At 41.0% G+C, this 19,719-nt stretch overlaps 1 protein-coding gene across 1 annotated transcript; it reads right to left on the reverse strand.

Annotated features, from left to right (window-relative positions):
• Positions 1 to 273: 273 nt before the first annotated feature.
• crlf3 (cytokine receptor-like factor 3) lies at positions 274 to 19,508 on the reverse strand. The gene is made up of 9 exons (XM_073494528.1): positions 19,429 to 19,508; positions 12,756 to 12,883; positions 7,537 to 7,744; positions 7,237 to 7,324; positions 6,797 to 6,974; positions 6,480 to 6,708; positions 5,198 to 5,336; positions 4,745 to 4,857; positions 274 to 3,930 (listed from the first exon to the last, which is right to left on the reverse strand). Exons 2-9 carry the CDS (start codon positions 12,870 to 12,872, stop codon positions 3,665 to 3,667), a joined length of 1,338 nt encoding a protein of 445 aa, XP_073350629.1. The 5' UTR covers positions 12,873 to 12,883; positions 19,429 to 19,508; the 3' UTR covers positions 274 to 3,664.
• Between the last annotated feature and the right edge of the window lie 211 nt (positions 19,509 to 19,719).

The raw sequence follows: 19,719 nt of genomic DNA on the forward strand, positions 1-19,719 counted from the left end.
TATTAAAGACGACGTGGTCTGTTGCTTTCACTAAAATTACATCTGATCGCATGTCAGTGAATCACAAACAAGGACTTGTTACGTCTACTTTGGGTGTCTCGACGCTATGCTAAAAGATTTGTAATATCGTGACCGGTCGTGAATGTTTGTTGAATCTTTTTGTGTAAAAATGAGTTCATATTCAGAACATTTTTGGGGGGATAGAAAAAGAAAACCTTTCGTCAGCCTGCAGGAGCTGAGCCTTATTTAGTCAATAACTCGGTAGAGAAGTGATCAGTTTACATAATATGACCTTTATTGAACAAAATATGAAGGATGACAGCAGTGAGAACAATGCAATGCAAATGTTTGACCAGCAGGTGACACTGTTTTGACTGTCCAACACACCCCGGTGTGTCTCAGTCACTGGTTTCTCTCCTTCAGGCAGGAAGAAGATAAACTGAGGTTGTGTTCACTGGCTTCAGGAAATCTGTACCATCATCTGGACGCACCCAGAGTTCACAAAGAGACAACACTGACGTCAGATCAGCCGAAAAAACAAGGAAACATCTCTGAAGAACGTGGGTTAGAAGAAGTGGAAATAGAGCTGCACCCCCCAAAAAAAAGTTTCTCCTGTATCATTGACATGTAATAAGTCAGGGGTCAGTGAATGTGTCCCATCACGCCTTCCTATGTTATCAACACTCCACTGAGTGCAGGAGGTTTCATCCAAACAAAAATCAGAGGAAATGTTAAGACGACATCGTTGTTAAAGGCTTCACTCCGACAGACAGGTCAAAAAAATAAAGAATAAAACGGACAGCAGACAAATACATTCGTGAAAATTACATAAATATGGTGGAAAGCCTCAATGGAGCTGTTAATATTTATTTTTTTCTGGCCGTTCCTATTTCTCTTCCATTTCTCTTGATGGAAACAGCAACAACGAGAGCTGAAGCGATGAGTCGACTGACAGTGAATTGTTGACTGTTGTGATGATTGATTAATCCGTACATTTTCACATAAAAAAGCCAAATATTCTGTTTCCAGCTTCTCACGTGGCGATTTGTTGCTTTTATATCACTGCTAATAGAACATCTTTGGGTTTTTGTCTGTTGGATGGATAAACAAGTACTTTTGAAGACGTCACGTTGGATTCTTGGAAACTGGAATGAGTCTATAGGTGTTATTAGTCGATTTAAAGATAATTAAAACAGTAATTAGTTGTAGCCGGAGCTGCAACGATTATTTTGAGAATTGATGAATCGTTTAAGTCAACGTTCAGGCAAAAACGTCAAACATCTGGGCTTTTGGCTCGTGAAATTGGGATGAGCATTTGTCACAATCTCTTGACGTTTTATCGACTGAACTAATCATGAAACTAATCAGCAGATTAATGACAATAATCGTTAATCCTCAATATTAGTTTAAGACCAAAGATGCCTTGTTTTTCTGTTGTTTTCAGGTCGAACTATATATTTTTTTATCCTCACCACCACAGAAGAAGGAGTCAGCTCACTCTAATTAACAGCATGAACAGCAGAACTGAGTCAGACTGTGTAAACTGGACCGACAGTCACATTTATCAATAACCAGCACTCACACATGAAGCTAACACCCTCCCACTAAGACAACGTCAGGTTTTGTAAATACTGTTAGGATTGTCGATGCAAAAAGCTAAAATGATTAAAAGTAACAGTTTGATTAGTTTCGAGGCGACAGTTTGGCCAAGAACAAAAAAACTACTGAACAGTTCTTCATGGAGACAAAACAGCTTTAGTTTCCTCAAAAGTTTCGTTTGACATTCAGAGAAAATCACTTTTTCTGGAGCTTTCAACTGAATCCTCAAGCTCCCAATAAATGCTGCTCAGATTTAGTTTTTAAATTCAAAACGATTCAATAATGACGTGATCTCGACATGTGTCTTCATCTCAGGAGAAACGGTCTCTGTCCTTTTTCATTTAATCATGGAGTCACTAGCAGGACGTGATTGTAACACCAGATCTGGGTTACAGTATTAAAAAAAAAAAAAAAAAATGTTAAGTAGCAATTGCAATAAAACACTTAATGTTGAGATAATGACAAACTAGAGTCACTTTAGTTAAATCTAAATCAGGTATAGCGGAGCTACAGCTGAGGCTCCGAACATTTTCAACAGTACGAAGCCGTAAAAACAAAATATTATCAGGAAAAATAAGAGAAACAAAAGCGCAAACGAGACCCTTCAACGCAGACACTGTACTCTTAAGCGTCTTTGTGACATTTTTCGGCATTTCTGATGTTGCCTCACATTATCTTTCTGGCTTCACCTGAGCTCCAAGTCCTCTGAATTCACCCCAAAACTCAGACAGACAGACAGACAGACAGACAGACACACTCAGGCTGGTTTGTATTTTCGGTGAAATGTCCCTTTAAATGAACACGTTTAGAAGGCATAGTAAAATACACGATGACGTGCGACTTTCACAGTGATGTTTTCATTAAGATAAAAATAAAAAATGTAATAAAGATTAGCAGCAGCAGATTGTAACATGTCTGTCTTTGCTCTCCTGCTGCTGCCAAAAAACGTAACTCATCTATTATTTCGTGGCCTCCGAGGAACAGCGTGTGTCCCGACAGGCTCATCGCTACGGCTAAATTAAGACGATGCATAGATAAACGGCCAAGTTTAAAAAAAATTTAAAAAGCTGTAAACAACCGGCTGACCTCGTCAGACGGCCCGAGAATCAAAACTAAAAGCCCAGAAGCTCCAGCGTGGCTCCATGAAGACTGAAGAAGAGCCGGATCATTGTTGGATAATTCGGTTTGTGAGACTGTTGGTCCACACTGACAGGAGTTTATATAACGTCTGGAATAATCGGGAGCGATCACATTTCCTCCCAGACAGTCGGTACGTTCACATGCACTCGAGAAAATAATTAGCTCAGAGAAATTAGTTTAGAGAAAAAGAAAAAAAAATGCTAAAGGGGTTTTTCTTGTGTTTGCGGCGATGGAGGAACAGTGAGATCATTTAATACAAGTTAAACAGTAGAGATTCATACTTGCATCTGATGATGAAGACGATGACGCACTGAATCTGCACCGCTCGAGCCAAAGCAGCAGAATTTGAACTGATAAACGCAGCAGATCTGCGGTCAGAACTGACGAGGTAAAGATTTGTCTGTAATCTTCAAAAATCTGTTCCCTGCTCCAGAGATATCCATGAACTTCAGTTTGAACTTGTTTAATCTGTTTTCCTGAACAGGAATGAAACCTGCTTGTGGCACAAAGGGGATGAAGCTGCAGCCGTCTGCTGCGTTAAACTAAACTTTACTTCTAACATGGCTGCTGACTGTTTTCCAGGACATGTCGGCCAATTTTGTCCCATTTCTCAGAAATTTTTGAATGTCTGGAAAGCTCCAAGACAGAACTCCAGGTTTTCCAGATTGCACAGGTGACTTTGAAGAGTTACAGACAAACATTGTGCAGCTGCTGATATAGAAAAACAAAACGTTATCGGGAAGTTGACGGTTGAAATTCTGGGGAGAAATGACTGATTTTTCCTTTTTGTCCAGACGTGTCAGCCTGTCAGTGGCTCAGCTGTGAGAGGAAAATACCAAAAACAGAAGTGGAGATAACGGAGCTGGTGTGACGAGCTCTTAAACTCCAGCAGATTAAAAAATGATCCGTCTTCGCGATCGAGCTTTTAATACACGAGCACCTTCCAGCCGGAGTGGACGAACGAGCAGCCGAAGAAGAGGCAGTCCACCGCCTGGTCCACCAGCCAGTCGAACACCACCTCCCGGTTCCCTGAGCCGATGGTCACCCGTAGCTTGAAGTTGCCGCCCTCGCTCAGGTTGTTGTTGCTGATGGGGAACAGGTTCACCACCTCCATGTCGAAGGTGACGGCGGAGCCCAACATGATGGCGGGAAGCTGGTTGGTCATCTCTTTGCCGTTGACGAACACGGCACCTGAACATCCATACACAACCATAACATCAGTTCAGGGTGTGAACTACTCAGATCACTTCATTAAAACCACTTTTATCATTTAAAATATTTCCTTTTTAATAAAACAGTCTCTTAAATTCCCTCAGTCTATCATAACAACAGTTTTTATATTCTCCTTTCTTGAATGATGAACACTGACAACCAGCACCCGGTGTTATGGAGTTATTTCCTCTCACACAGGCGTAGAAACGTAAAGCTAGCTGGCCGTCAGCTGTCGTCTTTGCGATGGGTTCAAGTGCAGCCTTTTGGCCGAGATACGGGCGACTTGAGGCGATTGGAGGCCTTTGTTTCAACTAGTTCTTTGAGTTTAGTTCGATGTGTCGGGGCTCTATTTCGTTTTTCCATCTGCCGGCCCGGCTCTACTCGGTTTGACTCGGCGCGGCAGGGATTTGCATTTCCACCAAAGCTGGGCTACCTGCTTGAAGGTGTGTCATAAACCAATGACGCGCTTGTCTTGATCCTAACAGTACTATTGAAACAGCTGAGCGTGAACACGATGAAACAGTAAAACACAGCAGACGTTTGAAAGAACAAACAGGACGAGAGAAACTAAAGAGATTCAGTTAGAAGATACAAAAGCACTGAGAGCTGAACACACTGACTTTAAAAGAAAATGTCTCTCGGGTTTCCTGCACAGACAGGAGCTCAGTATCGATCTTAGGGGGAGACGGTGTTTGTTACGGGTTGACTGCAGTCACGAGACGTCACTGTTTGGCCCTAGCTGGTGGAAAAACGGCATTAAAGACAAAAAATGATGCAGTTTGCGTCAGCGTACCATTGGTGGAAATGCAGACGGCCTGGTCTCTCTGAAGTGACTCCGCCCCCCTCTGGCTGTCGACACACACACCCAGACTGTCCCTCCGGTCCATCTGACTCGTTGCAGAGATCCTGAACATGAAATATGAGACAAAAACATTGGTTAGATACATTTACAAATAATTTCCAGGCCAATAATAAATCTATAGCTATAAAAATACATTAAGTAATAATCTCAAAGATTTTCATAGACATAAATATCTGTTGCTGAATATGGTAATGTATTACAATATTTATATATCTGCACTATTTCTAACCGGGTTTCTGTCGCGACAGACCAACATTTCTTACTGCTGCGGCTTCATGTTTAAAAAGCATACACAAGTTGACATTTATTCTGAAGCAGTCAGTGCTTAACAACTCACTGACGAACACAATCGATCTGTGAGCATCAGAGTTTGTGTGTACGTACTTGAAGGTCAGCGTCTGGCCACAGAAGTACGTGGGTGCGTTGGAGTAAATGACGGGGCAGCGCGACTGAGAGGAGTCGTTACGCAGAGCGATGTTCCTCCTGCTGCTCAGGATGTAGCCCTCAGTGCCCGGACACCACTCTGCGTGATGAGACAACACACACACACACACACACACACACATTAACAAATGGAGAGTCAGGGAGGGATTATTGTTAGAATCTCTTAAAGGTTCTGGGAATGGATGAGTCGGGTCTGGTGGTGCCGACTCTCTGTCTGTATTTGTGCCACAATTAAAGATTTTAGAGTTGCTTGTATGAGTTCAGTCTCCTTTGAGTTACAGTTTGTCAATATACCCCCACAATGAAATTAAGGGGAAAAAAGAATAAAAGAAAGACATAAAAAAGCAATAAAACTGTGGGTGGAGGAGTCCTCGCCGAAGAGGATGTTTTAGGTTCTTCAATGAAAAAAATGCAATTTCCCATCATCGTAGAACATTATAATAACCTGAACTGTCGACAAAAGTTGGAAAAGCTAAAGCAGACAGTAGATAAACATTATTATCATTAATAATACAACTTGCTAGTCCACTGAGGATCATTAGACCCGAGAAAAGTCATTTAGTAAAGTTAAGTTCGGCTTAGGTGTTGCCCAAAATGACTTGGGTGCCGCGCCTTCATCTTATAATCGTCGGGAACTCCCTTTAATAATTCAGGTACAGTGGCTGGGATGGGTCAATCCAGGGGATAATGTGATTAAAGTGTTTTTTTGTCAGTATCGACTGTGAGGAATTGTGATGCGTTGACGTGCAAATACGCCTCAGACGGGCGTTTCCCTTCAGTTTAGAGTTCAGAAAACATCCGTCACTTTTATTATTCTGGTGTGTTAAAACATGTGTGCGTGTGTGCGTTCATGAATTCATGCCGCAGTGGATTTATTCTGTAATTTTTCAAAGCTGTGAGCAACACAAACCAAATTTATTTCACTTTCATTGTATTCCATGAGTCACATAAGGCAGAGAGACTTCTCCAACCATAAGGGCTGCAACTGATGCTTAGTTATATTATCAGTTTGTTTGTTTTATAGAATGTGGATCAGTGTTTCCTAAAGCCCAAGAAGACGTCTTGTTTGGTCCACAACACAAAGATATTCAGTTTACTGTCTCGGAGGAGGAGAGAAACCAGAAAATATTCACATTTAAGAAGCTGAAATCAGAATATCTCAAAACGATTAATCGGTTATCAAAATAATTGGTGACTGATTGAAGCTGACAGCTCCACCCACCGTGCGGTGCGAGGGTGGTGTATCCTGTCTGCGGGACGCTCCAGGGGCTCCACTCGGTGCGACCCTCCCCGCGGGCGCAGACCCTGAACAGATAATCAGTGTGAGGGTCCAGGTGGAGAACCAGGAACTCAGAGTCCCGACCGATGTAGGCGTCCTCGTACTGGCTCCCCCCGCTGCCAGACCGCCGGTACTGCAGCCGATAATCCGCTGCTGCGTAGTCCTCATCCACCTGAAGCACACACAGAATATTAACACAGCTGTTGAACATGTTTAATACATGCAAGTAAGTTGTTTTATTCCACTCCCCCTGCTCTGACCTTACACCAGCGGACCAGGATGCCGCCCGGTCTCTCCTGCAGCTCTTCGATCTGGACGGGCGGGTGTGAGGAGACGGAGCCGTGGCGGGACACCCGGTCCCTCAGGAGACCCAGCAGGGAGTCGTCCAGCTGGGCTGAAACACTCGGCACGTCCACCAACGCTGGTACCTCTGGAAGACTAGGAAATCACACAGAACCAGTTAGAAAAGATTTCAGGCTGTTAATACAAAACACCACAAAGTACCAGATTACTGTACAGCATCGTTACAGGTGCTGCAGCCAACGATACGTCTATAAACTGTCAGAAATCACAAAGAAAAGCAGCAAATCCTCACATTTAAGGAGCTGAAACCGACAAACGTTTGACATTTAACAGATAATTTGTGTTTTTGCTCGATGAATTGAAACATCTGCAGTCATACCAAGTGTCTCCGTCCTACCTGTCCAGCTGGATGTGCATGGCCTTCTTGGTGAAACTACCCAGTTTGTCCTCCTTCTCCCCGAGGCCACACCGCAGAGCTGCTTCCCCTGGACACACAGAGGCAGAGGATATGAGAATTGATACAGGCATGACTTTCTGTTCTAGTTATTATGAAGATACATTTCTTAATTAATTGATTGTTTAGTCTAAAAAAATGTCAGAAAAATGTGAAAATTGCCAATGTGACGTCCACTAATGTAGAAAACAAGCTCCTTCCTGAAAACACAAATAAAAAAATGTTTTACAGATATAAACCTACCCTCTCTCAGCAGCTCGTCGGCCTGGCCCACCCCGTGCTCGATGAGACTCTGGCAGTCATCGAGCGGTTTGACGCTGTCCGCCTCGATGGCGTCCACCTCAGCCAGCAGAGAGGCCAATCGCTCCGTCAGCAACCGACTTGCTGCCGCCTGCAGCTCCGCGAAGTGCCGCCGGAGAGCCTCGCGGGCCTGACCCGAGCTGCCACGCACCTGAAGAGCACAGAAGAAGGTTAAACTACTGGACAGATTATAGTTGAGTTGGTACAGATGTCACAATGTCATCATACTTTATATTTGGACATTTTCAGCATTTGGAAAGTAGGCATTAAACTACGTCTCAAGTGTCGGATCTCACTTCCCCACTCTATATGCAAATAAACACACATCACTTGGACACACACAATGTTTTCTGCACAAAGAAAGAAAGAAGTTCGTGTAGAACGTTTGTTGAATTAACAAGAAAGCTCAAGTAGTTAAGAATTTGTCAAAGACAGCATTTCACAATATTCATAAAGTTTCTCCTAACTCACTAACTCACTAAATTGAGAGTTTTTTTAAGGGAGTCTGGTGACTTTCTCTAAGAAGTAGCCTATATTGGTTACAGATTACTGCATTTGCAAAATCTGACATGTTTAGCATCAATAAAATGTTGTCTTCTTTCATAACAGGTAAGACTTTAGCACTTTAGACAGAAGCAGACAGGCTGGTTCAGCCATGCTGCCACAAACTGACACTTTTTACAAGGAAACAAACAACTTACTGTTTTCATTTAATGCTGAATTTACAAGAAGGCACCAATGATTTTGAGTATGTCATAGCCATTGCAAAAAATGTTTTTTAAGTTTCTCCTCAAGCAAAAACTCTCAAAATTGTGCAATTTGTTAAGGGAGTCTGGTGAAATTACTAACTCAAAGATTAGATCAGTTCCTGTCGGTGGCTTGGTTCCTTCTGAAGATGTTAATCTCTGAAAACACCTCACAAATATATTTGGGGCGATGCAGTTTTATGGCACAGAAGAAGAAGAAGATATATCAGGTTGTGATACACAGGTGCTGTAGTAGTAGTACTACTACAACAACAGAGTACAAGCACAAACTGCCCTCAAAGTAGCTCGTCAGGAAGCTTGCTGGTTTGTCATCAGCGGCCGAGGTCTTGTTTCAGTTCCTCTTTACAGAACACACTTTTATATGCACACACACACACTCACGCACACACACATGCACACACACACACTCATGCACACACACACAGGTCCAAGCATTTCACAATGAGTATACAGAGACAGTGATGGAGAGATAGCAGGAAACGGAAGCTGATTGACGGCTGTTGTACTGATAAAACAGGGACAGTATGATGATGATGAGAATGGAAACACACACACACTTACACACACATACACACACCATTTGCCAGGATACACACTGGACATTTTCCACTGGAGGCGACACATCACTTCCTGGCAACTATCAGCACGACACAGACGACCGATGATCAATATTTTGGTGTCGGGAAAAATTATAGTCAAACTAAAAATATGAGCGAACAGGGAGGAGCTGATCTGACATGAGGCCAAACAGACGCAGACAAAGAGGTTTCACAAATGTTTGGATGACTCCTCTTACAGGGACGAGATGCTGCAGTGATAGCATTGTCTGAGTTTCCCAACACACACATTTAGTATCTCCTCCGTGTGTGTGTGTGTGTGTGTGTGTGTGTGTGTGTGTGTAATGCTTCCTGGATTCCTTTAATCTGCTGGTGAGCCATCCTTACTGTGGGAAAGACTCGATCCAAGATAATGTACGATGGAGCAGCTGGGATTGGGTGGAGGGAGTGTCAGACACACAAACACAAAACACTGTGTGCATGTGAGAGAGAGACTTTTGGCCTAATTTAGAGAATCTAGTCTCTTTACAAAATCAATAAAAAGTCAATTTTAGTGGCTGCAGATTGGTAAAGTAGGACAGCATTATAAAATACTTGTAAAGGCGACAGTTTGTAGTTTTACTGGAGGGTTAAAGGTCACTACACCCTGAGAAGAAATGAAATTTCTTCAGTTTTTGTACGAATTAAACAAACAGCATAAACCGTGTTAACGTGTGAGCTTTAGAGGTGCCGGTTGGTGGATTTTATTACCTTCAGATCAAGCCAGGCTAGATGTTTTCCTCTGTTTACACTCTTTATGCTAAGCTAAGCTGCTGGGTAAAGTTTCACATACAGATAAAAGAGTCGTATCTATATTCTGATATAACTCTCAGAAAATCAACCGCTGACAAAACCTAAAAGTAGCAGAGAAAGCTAAAATACCAATATGGCTAACAGCTTGTAGTACAAACAAAAATAAAGAATAAAACCTTTATTCAAATTTGGTTTTACGACAATATAAATGTTGAAGTTGATTTGTGAAGTATGTGTTCGACAGTGGAGTCATCTGATCATGACTCAGCAGTGAATATGTCTGCGAGGAAGAGAGGATGATCAGTTTATGACTAATTTATCTTTTCCCTTTGGACATTTACTCTCTCTTTCTGGATCCTCTCTCTTTTCGTTTTTTACATGCTCACTGTGTGTAAGCAAACAACAACCAAGACTTTATCACCACTGTGGAAACTGGTCTAGGACCAGTTCAGTGGTTTAAGCAGTGGATCCAAAAATGTGGTCCAGGGGTCCCCAGACAATTAAGTTATAAATTCATTTCAGAGTTACATGAGAAGAATCTTAAATTCAGACCACAGCTGAATGTAGTTTCAAGTTGAGGATTGGTGGGATGAAAAGTCTGGGCACCGAGGTTTAAAAGGCTTCTGTCAGTGGCAGTAAAAACAGAAATTTATCTGGATAAGCACTGAATATTAATACATTTTAAATAAACTCGGAGGATGCTTTGTAATTGTGGCTGATGACGTGGCTTGGCCCTGCAAAATCTTTAGTTTAAACTTTATTATTTTAAATAAAAAGACAATACTTTTTTGGCTGCATCCAAATGTCCAGACTTCATCGCACTTTCATCCAGTTCACAAGGGCCCTCAAGCGAACTTTCTGCAGACTTCACCGAGCTTTTCTGATTTAACTACCCACAATTTATTGAAATACGGACATGACATCGTAGAACTTATTATGAACGTGTAAAATAATTATTTTAACGTTACTTGAATCACGTTGGCTAGAAATGATATTCACTCACAGACTTGGCGTGACGACAGTGAACACGTCGTGGTACGTACGAGGGCCTCGGTCCGCAAGTCCAGAGGGTGGAAATTTGGATTCAGGCTTTGATTGTGCTACAGCGATGTGATAAAGCTTTGGTTTAATTACTAGTCATTTGAAATGAGATTTCAACTAAAGAAACAACACCTCTCCATAAAAAACTCCTCTAAAGTAAAAGTCTAACACTGGAACAATCATGGATATAGCTTCATTCTGCCTCCAGGCGAAACCACATTGTTTTTGACTGGAGAACATAAATGCCTGCATACAAATATATATATATATATAAACATCTGGATTTCAGAAACGGATCCGAGCTGAGACTCAAGACTCAACAGGACTCAGTTCATCAGGACGAACTCTACCCTCTCAGACTTTGCTCAGGCTTTGTCAGTTTTCAGCTGTTCGTTGAGTCGAGTCAGCGTACCGCAGACCAAAGAGCGGCCTGTTCAACTTCTTTTTTTGAAGGGTCAGATTTGAAAAAAGTGAAGTGCCAAGAGGCGGACTTTTACATTCCCTACAGTATGTCTGACCTGTAAAGCTCGTATTTCAAATGTGTTTAGGTAATGCTTTTTTCCTTTATAATATATATTATATATTCAAAAGTACTGGGAAAAAACAATGCACATTTTAATCTTAGAGGTAAGTAGGGCTTCACGATATGGATTTTTTCAGCCGATACCAACCGATAATAATTTCACATTTTTGTATTTTAAAAATAAGTTCATAACCTGTAGTTTATGCAGCTCTGAAGGTATAGAAGGCTAAGATGTAGTGGGCAAAGATGGATGATTTATTATTCATAGCTCTAGTAAGATTAATCGTGTCAAACTAGACATTTTCCCTCCTCTATGAACACTTGTGTAACACATACTGCAAGTTACATTTGTGTCGTCTTCTTCTGAAATTGAAAAACAAACGTCCACTCCAGCGACGACGTGTGTGGCTCTTGTCTACATTGCGTGGCTCTACAAAAGGTGCAGCAGCTCTACGTCACGAACAAGATGACAGCATTGTTGTTGTTCTTCTTCTCTGTGTTTATTGGCAGCTGGCAAACCAACTTTAAAAGGTGCATACCGCCACATACTGTGTGTAAATGCTGCACTTGTTAGGTCAATTAAAGCAATTTGGCTTTGTATTATCGGTTCTATTTATCGGCTGTAATTTCATTATTACGAAATATATTGTGCATCCGTACCTAGAGGCAAGTTGTCAGTTTTTCCCTAGGCCAATTAGTCTGCTAACAAAATGGTTAAAGGGCCAGAATGAGGCTATTAAAGGGCAGCATGTTGAACCAGTTGAATAAGTCTGCCATAGAGCATGCTAACAGTCAGCAAATTGACACAATGGCTCAAAACCATTAGATCTTCACACCCTGATGTTTAGTGGAACAGATATGTTAAGATCCTACAGTTAGCATATCATCTAGCACCACGTGTATAACCAATCCATTCAGTAGTGGTCGGGATACTTCACACAGTGTGCTGTACTAAGAGACCACAGAATAATAATAGTAGAGAATCAAACCTCAAAACTTCCTGTTGCTGACCAAAATGTGTCAACCCCTGTCAAAGTTAGCATCAGTTGTCTGGACAGATCTGTTTGTTTAACCTTTAATCAGATATCTACTGATTTCAACACAGTAAATATTCAGACAGCATCTTGTTTTGGTAAAGTCGTAGAGGTTAAACATCTGAGCTGGAAGTCTGGATTTCTCCCCTCTCGGGCTTTCTGTCCGTCCAGTGCAACAGGAAATAGCAGCATTGTTTACTGTGAGCAGCTGGAGGGGTAAATCTAGACAGCAGGAGGAAGGAAGAGATAGCAAAGAGAGACGGAGAGAATATATACTCTCCTGGGATTCAGCTGGGTCTGGGGCTAACACACTTCATACTGGCCCGGTCCGGGTGGGTTTATTTGAAATAGAGAGAATGTGTGAGGGTGTAAAACAGACAATGATGGTGGTCAGGCAGGAAAAACTGTGTGTGAAATGTGTGTATGAGGCGTGAACAGATGGTGGTACCTGTTTGCGAGCCTGGTTGAGGCCATGCAGGCGCTGCTGCAGCTCACTGCGGTAGTTCTGGGCCGCCTCGATGCTTTCCTTCGCCTCCTGCAGCAACGCGTCCACCTCCACAGACATCCTCCCGCCTCCTGACACACACGAGACACAAATATTTACAAAACACAACCGAGACGTAGTTTAACCTGAAACCTGATACAAACAAGCTCCCTTACTGAATTTATCTGGAGACATCAGAGTGTAAAATGACTGCAGCGCTTCCTGAATTATGACGTTGAAGGTAATATTATGATATTGTGGATATTAAATGTCACATTTTCATCATTTTATCTATTACACCTTTGTGAAAAATGTGATAATTATCATACTTCTGTGTCAAAGTGTTGCATCCAGCATCCACCCTGAACTCCTACCTACTGTCAGAAATGTAGATTTTTGTTCCCCACAAAAAGATTTTGCCATCGAACACGATCCAGGCAGCGATCGATCAGCCTCAAAATATATTCGGCAAAACAAATAAGTATTCTGGAATCTAATTTCTACAAGACAGGGATGCAACTTAAATTAATTTTATTGAACTCTGTGATAAATTGAACCAATACACGTCTGTAATGCACCACGAGGACAATCAAAATGTATGTACAACACAGCATGCAGAGCATTTTGAATGGCAGAGGATGTGCAACAACGAGAAAACCACTTCCTACCAGCCAGAAACCAACGTATCAGTCCGTTAACAGCACTACTTTATGACTGACTTCAGCAGCAGCAGCGGCAGCGGCAGCGGCAGCGTGAGATAAGACTGACATTTAAATTCAGTTTGGATAAGAACCTGTGATACAACACAAACCTTCCTTACACAAATACAACATAAAATAGGTGAACTCATGATACGATCCTGACTCCAGAATACACTCAGTGAGACCTGGCTGTTATTGGCAGGTCAGTTCCTCTGACCTTAAATCTGTTATCAGAGATCAGTAAAATAATGCTGCTGCTCTGCTCTTTTGGTTATTTTGGCTGCGTGTTAATGATAAAGTCATTCAGTGTGTGAGGGAGCTGATAGCACAGAACAAAATAACATCAACACGTAGAGTTCATCTGATTTTAAAACAGCAGCTCTGTCAGCTATAATGTCAGCGTTAATGTCACTTGAGACTGTTTCCAACGGCTTTCGCTGAACTAATAAAGCCACAGACGGCACATTTTTTCATGACGGAAAAACACTAAATAGTCTAATCAAGGGTTGTGATCAGTGTTGGGGTAACGTGTTACAGTAATATATTTCTTTAAGCGGTAACGGAGTAATATAACACCTTACTAATAATATCCACACCAACATGACTATATTAATATCCGTGTTTAATACAGCTGAGCCTGTAAGTTGTTTGTTCAGCCTCTGTGTGACTGAAATGAGCCTGATAATGAAGCCTAATCCTCCGAATGCACTTTAATTTACATTCTTGAATCACATATGCCCATGCCTCCCTTGTTCTGTGGACTAAAATAAAAATAAAAAGAGATTTTTGTCATGTCATTATAGGCTACATTATAGAAGGTATAGGTCTGTTGTGTTTCATATGACTGAGCCTACAATTAAAAATATTTATTCCTGTCCCTCTATAATATATCAGACTTTGATCCTTTTTCCCTGCTCATCCCTGTGTCCAAGGACATTCGACTATTTAAAAAGATCTGGGCTATTTGATGTCTCATGATTTCTCTTGTTCAAGTGCAATGAGTAAAGACGCAGTCTCACACACACAGGCATGAAATTCACTAAAAGTCCTGCCATACAAAAAAAATCTACAGAAAATTCATCATAGGCTACTCTTTGTTCAAAGGCAATTGCCTTCACAACCTGCTGGTGTTTGTTAAACATTTTGAGTTACATTATGTAATCTGAAGATTAGATCACAGATTTTTAGGTGCATATGTGACCCTGGAGCCCTGATAATAAAATACATTTTAAATAAAATAATTAATAAAAAGAAAAGAAAAGAAAAAATAAATAAAGCAAAAAAACAAAAAAAACAAAATACAATTAAAAAAGTAAAATAAAGAAGACAAAATAATAAATAAATAAAAATAAAAATAATGAAATAATAATAACAATAATAATAATAATAATAATAATAATAATAAAAATAAATACAAATTAAATAAAATCTAGGATGGCAGAGATAAATGTCCTGTTGGAAAATAATGCCACGCTGCTGCATGCGTATCGAATTTTCTCATAAAATCAACGTCCTCCTTCGAGCTGAAAGCGGTGACACAACCTGTCCCCTCTCTGTGGTCGGCAGCGCTTCCTTTACAGCGTGTAAAGAGGAAGTCCCCAACAGGCCTCATGCTTCTGTCACATACAGTGCACACAGTATCATCATCGTCTTACATCTTAAATTATTAAATCCATAACCAGTCCATCAGTGTCGGTAATGTCTTTGCTTGTTTTTTATCCAGAACCTGACGTCAGGCTGCAGATTAATAACCTGACGCACCAGATGGTTTGTTACAAAGAACCACCTGGAAAGGCGCCACTAGAAACAGTTTGGAAAAGGACACACGCTTTCAAAAAAACCTTGGCAAGTGATTGGACCAACCATCTGTCCATCACCTGTTATAGCGGGCTAACTTTAACCAATCAGATCACCAGTAGGAGAGAGCTGAATCAAACTCTTACCGAAGCCAGTGGAGAGAAGAGTGAAACATCTTTTTCATCAAGATTTATTTACATTTATTCTCCAGTTCTGATATTACTGAAACCGAAACAATCAAATATTGATAATAAATTAATCATTTAACTCATTTATCAAGCAAAACTTTTCAAACTTGCAGATTTTTCTGCTTTATTTGATTGTACATTGAATACCTGAGTGTTTTAATGTTGGTCGGACAAAAAGAAGCAACCTCAAGACATCACGTTGGGCTCTGAAAATTTGTGAGCCTTTTCCACTGATTTAAGACATTTTATAGACAAAACAATTGATTGATTAATTGAAAAAATAGCAGCCCTAAACAACAAATTGCTGATGAATTTTGACAGCCAGTTGCAGCTTTTCCCTCTCTCCATCCACACTAAGACCACACAGTAATAATGATCTTTGGGTGATGAGTCAACTGTAAGACTGCAACTAACAGGTCAAAATTAAAACGTCAAACAACGGTAAAAATGCCTTTCAAAATTCCCCAGAGCCCTAAGTGACATCCTCAAATGTCTTCTTTTATCAATCAACAGTCCAAAAGTCATAAATGACTAATAAAAGAAACAAATCCTCACGTTTGAGGAGCTGGAATCAGCAGCAAGTGACTGAAACAACTAGTTTTATAACAATATTGAACGAGTCTTATACATATTTATCTGATTATTTGATTATTGTTTCTGATTATAGGAATCAGTGTAGTTTGATTGTCAGAAAATAAATAAATTTGTAGTGGAGTGGAAGAATAAGGTAGCGGAAAATGGAAATACTCAAGAGAAGTACAAGTACCTCAGAATTGCACTTAACTACAGTACTTGTTACGTACCTGCAAATCACATATATGTTACAACTTTACACTTCTTGACATTCAATTTTTTAAATTTTATGTTGTGACTACGCTGTGATTATGGTCTGGTTAGGTTTAGGCACAAAACCTGGTTGGTTATGGTTCGGAAAAGATCATGTTTTGGTTTAAAATACACGGTTCTGTCGCCACAAACACGGCTGGAATATGTCCTGATGTCTCGCTGAAAATATCCAGTAGTTTCACGCTTACACACCACCATCCCCTCAACTTCCCGACAAGAAAGGCAGCTCATACACACGTAATATTCACACAATATGACACATATTGTAGAAATGTTAATAAAATGCGTATGACGTACAAATCTGAGAATGTCCCGTGGTTTGCAGAAATGTTAAATGCCAACATTTTATTCTGGCGACTGTTCTGAGATCCCACACAAACACAAAGCTAATAAACTGGTGAAACGACACCAAACAAAGCTCCAGTATGCATTAACACACACATGAATGCAAAGCAGAATTATGCAGGCATGCACTCGCTCTGACATAAACAACATGCACACAGACACCCCCTCTCTCCGGCTCCTTTCTTTCACTTAACAAACTTCCCACACTGGCAGCCTTCAGTCGAGCTATCAACAGCCACCAGCCGACACAGATTTTCTTTTTCGTCCTCTAAAAAGGGCGCTGGCACTCTCTCTCTTTAATCCTGCGGTTTATAATCCCCCCTCTCTCTCTCTCTCTCTCTCCAAAACCGACTAAAGACTCAAGTAGAAGCAGGCACTTAGCCAAGCAAACGTTAAGCTGGTTTACTTAAACACAGAATAAATCTCTTCTATATGAAACGGGTGTGGCTAGAAAAAAAAATCTACTTCATGTTAATTATTACTCTTTAATTCTTGTACGAGGGAGTTGTCAACGGTGTGCTTTTCAGAGTATTTAGGTCAAACTGTGTGGAACGACGTCCTCCTGTCCTGCTTTCACAGGTCTGTCAGACTGTTTACACTGTCAGAAATATATGATGTGACAAGTCTTGCATGAGGGAAACGCCTAAAAGAAACTTTGTAAGAGGTGAGAAAAGCCATGAATCTGACATCACACCATATTTCAATCGCTGTCAATCCGACACAGAGGAAACAGACTTGAAACAAGGCTTTCTTCAAAGTCAGGTTAAGATACGTAGTCCACAAAGCATCTCTGCAGCTTCCTTTTTCAAGCCGAAATCTTCACCGTAGCTGCTGAGCTAAAAGCATTAGCGTGCACCCTGTCTGAAGCAGGTGCACAAGCTCAATAACACGTTGACAGTGTAAAAAACATCTTTTCAAAGACAGATAATCTGTGTGGAGAGGATTTTGTTGTTTTTTTGTTTTTTTCGTCGTTTTAAAACTAGTCCTTAGCTACTTCAGTTGTTTAGGAGAATGCTGCAATGCTGTTTTGCTGTGAAGCTCCATAAACCAGCGGAAAAATAACCAAACATCTCGTCAAAAATATCCAGTAATGTAGCTGGAAATGTCCTGACATCATGTCAATAATATGCATTTTTGTTGCCACAAATAGGCCTGAAAATGTCCCGCAAAAATGTCTGGTTTTGTTGCCACTAACACAGCAGAAAAAAGGTAAAAGGACTCCCTACAGCTCATCTGTTCTTTTGGTTGTTTTTTAACGTTCAAAGTCCAGTCCATAGCTACTTCAGTTGTTTAGGAGACTGCTGTGATGCTGTTTTGCTGGAAAATGTCCCAACATCTCATCAAAAATATCCAGTTTAGTCACCACAAACGTAGCTGAAAATGTCCTGACATCTTATCAGTAACATGCGGTTTTGTTGCCAAAAACACGGCTGGCAAAAGTCCCGACATCTCAGCAAAAATGTTCAGTTTTGTCACCACAAACAGGCCTGGAAATGTCCCAGAGTGTCGTCAGTGTTTCTGGTTTTGTTGCCACTAACGCAGCAGAAAAAAAAATAAAAGGACACCATACAGAGGAAGGTCTTCTGGCTCTAGATGATGACTGAATTATCATTTTTGGGTGAACTATTCCTTTAGTATCCATGAACATGACAGCTGTGACTACAAAGTTTATGAGATGCTGTTTTTGAAGCGTTCAACGCAAACTGCTTACTCTCACGCTTCTGACTTGACAAACCAACAAAAGAAAAAAGCTAATAATAGAACAAATCAACACTTTGTTCTGATGTTGTGAAGCACTTGAACGCCTCACAGTGTTATAACCCACATTTACAAGCTTCATATTTCAATAAATGTCACCAGAAAGGAGTTTAAAGAGGCTGCACATGCTCTGACTAACAGGGAAGCTATGAAAGGCACTCAAGTGCAAACCCACATTATTATTATTAGAGCAGACCACTGACAAGACGAGACAACAGGAGACATCAGACATGTCTCAACTCGCTCACAGCAACTTCCGTATTTTTTTAGTTATTTTCATCAAGTTAAACCTCCGCCCACCATATATTCTCCCTTTTGAAGCCAAAGCATGTGAAATGCATAATTGCATAATTTAATATGCATATTTCGCATAGTTTCTCGCTACAATGTCACGAGGAGGCACATAGTCCTGGTAATCTTAATTCATCTGATGTGTGCAGGGGAAGTGCTGCCGAAACTCCGTTAAGAAATCTCGTGTTTTTAAGTTGACGCCGCAGTCAGCCAAATTAAAATACATCACAATAACCTGAACAAGAGTTTTCCTAAATATTTAATGCATTTACGTAAATTCGGCGTAAAAATTGTTCAATGAGCAACATCTTTATCCGTGAAATGTCGACTCCGAAATAAGGTGGGCGCCGCTCGTCACGGTGGATTTTGTTTGAAGATGATGATGACAATAACAGACAACTAGCTTAAAAATGAGACTGAGAGGTGCCGCTGGTGTGGCGGGGAGTTGGTATAGGTGGTCCAGAAAAGCTACGAGTTGTGAGAGGCAGGTAACGAGACGACATTACCGGAGTTAGACGTTACTTTCTCTCAGTAACGTTACCAGACAGGAGGAAAGTTGGGGCTAGCTTGTGGCCAAAGACAATGAAACTCGGCTCATGCTTGAGTGAGTAAACACAACCGTCCCCTTTAACTACGACAGAAAAATCAACAGCTAATCGGTTTCATTTAACAGTCTCCCTTCTGTGTGTGGAGAGGAGTTTCCCAACATACCTGTTTTTAGTGCTTTCTGGTGGCCATTACGTCCTGAAAGTTGTGAATCAGCTCGCAGCCGCCGCCACACCGCCGCGAGATCTGCCCAAGTTTCGCTCAAGTCCAAAAATGACACTTCCGAGGCTTTGGGCGTATCAGCCAATCACAGACGAGGTGGTTTTGATTGACGAGAAAATGAGCCAATCGGATCGAGATATGTTCAGTTGTCCCCTCCCTAATTAAAAGACCCTTCAGATCAAAGTGGAGCTGATTAAATAAATTCATGTGTAATCTGGATTTATGTTTAATTCA

Source organism: Pagrus major, chromosome 23 (genome assembly GCF_040436345.1).
Source record: "Pagrus major chromosome 23, Pma_NU_1.0".
NCBI lineage: Eukaryota > Metazoa > Chordata > Actinopteri > Spariformes > Sparidae > Pagrus > Pagrus major.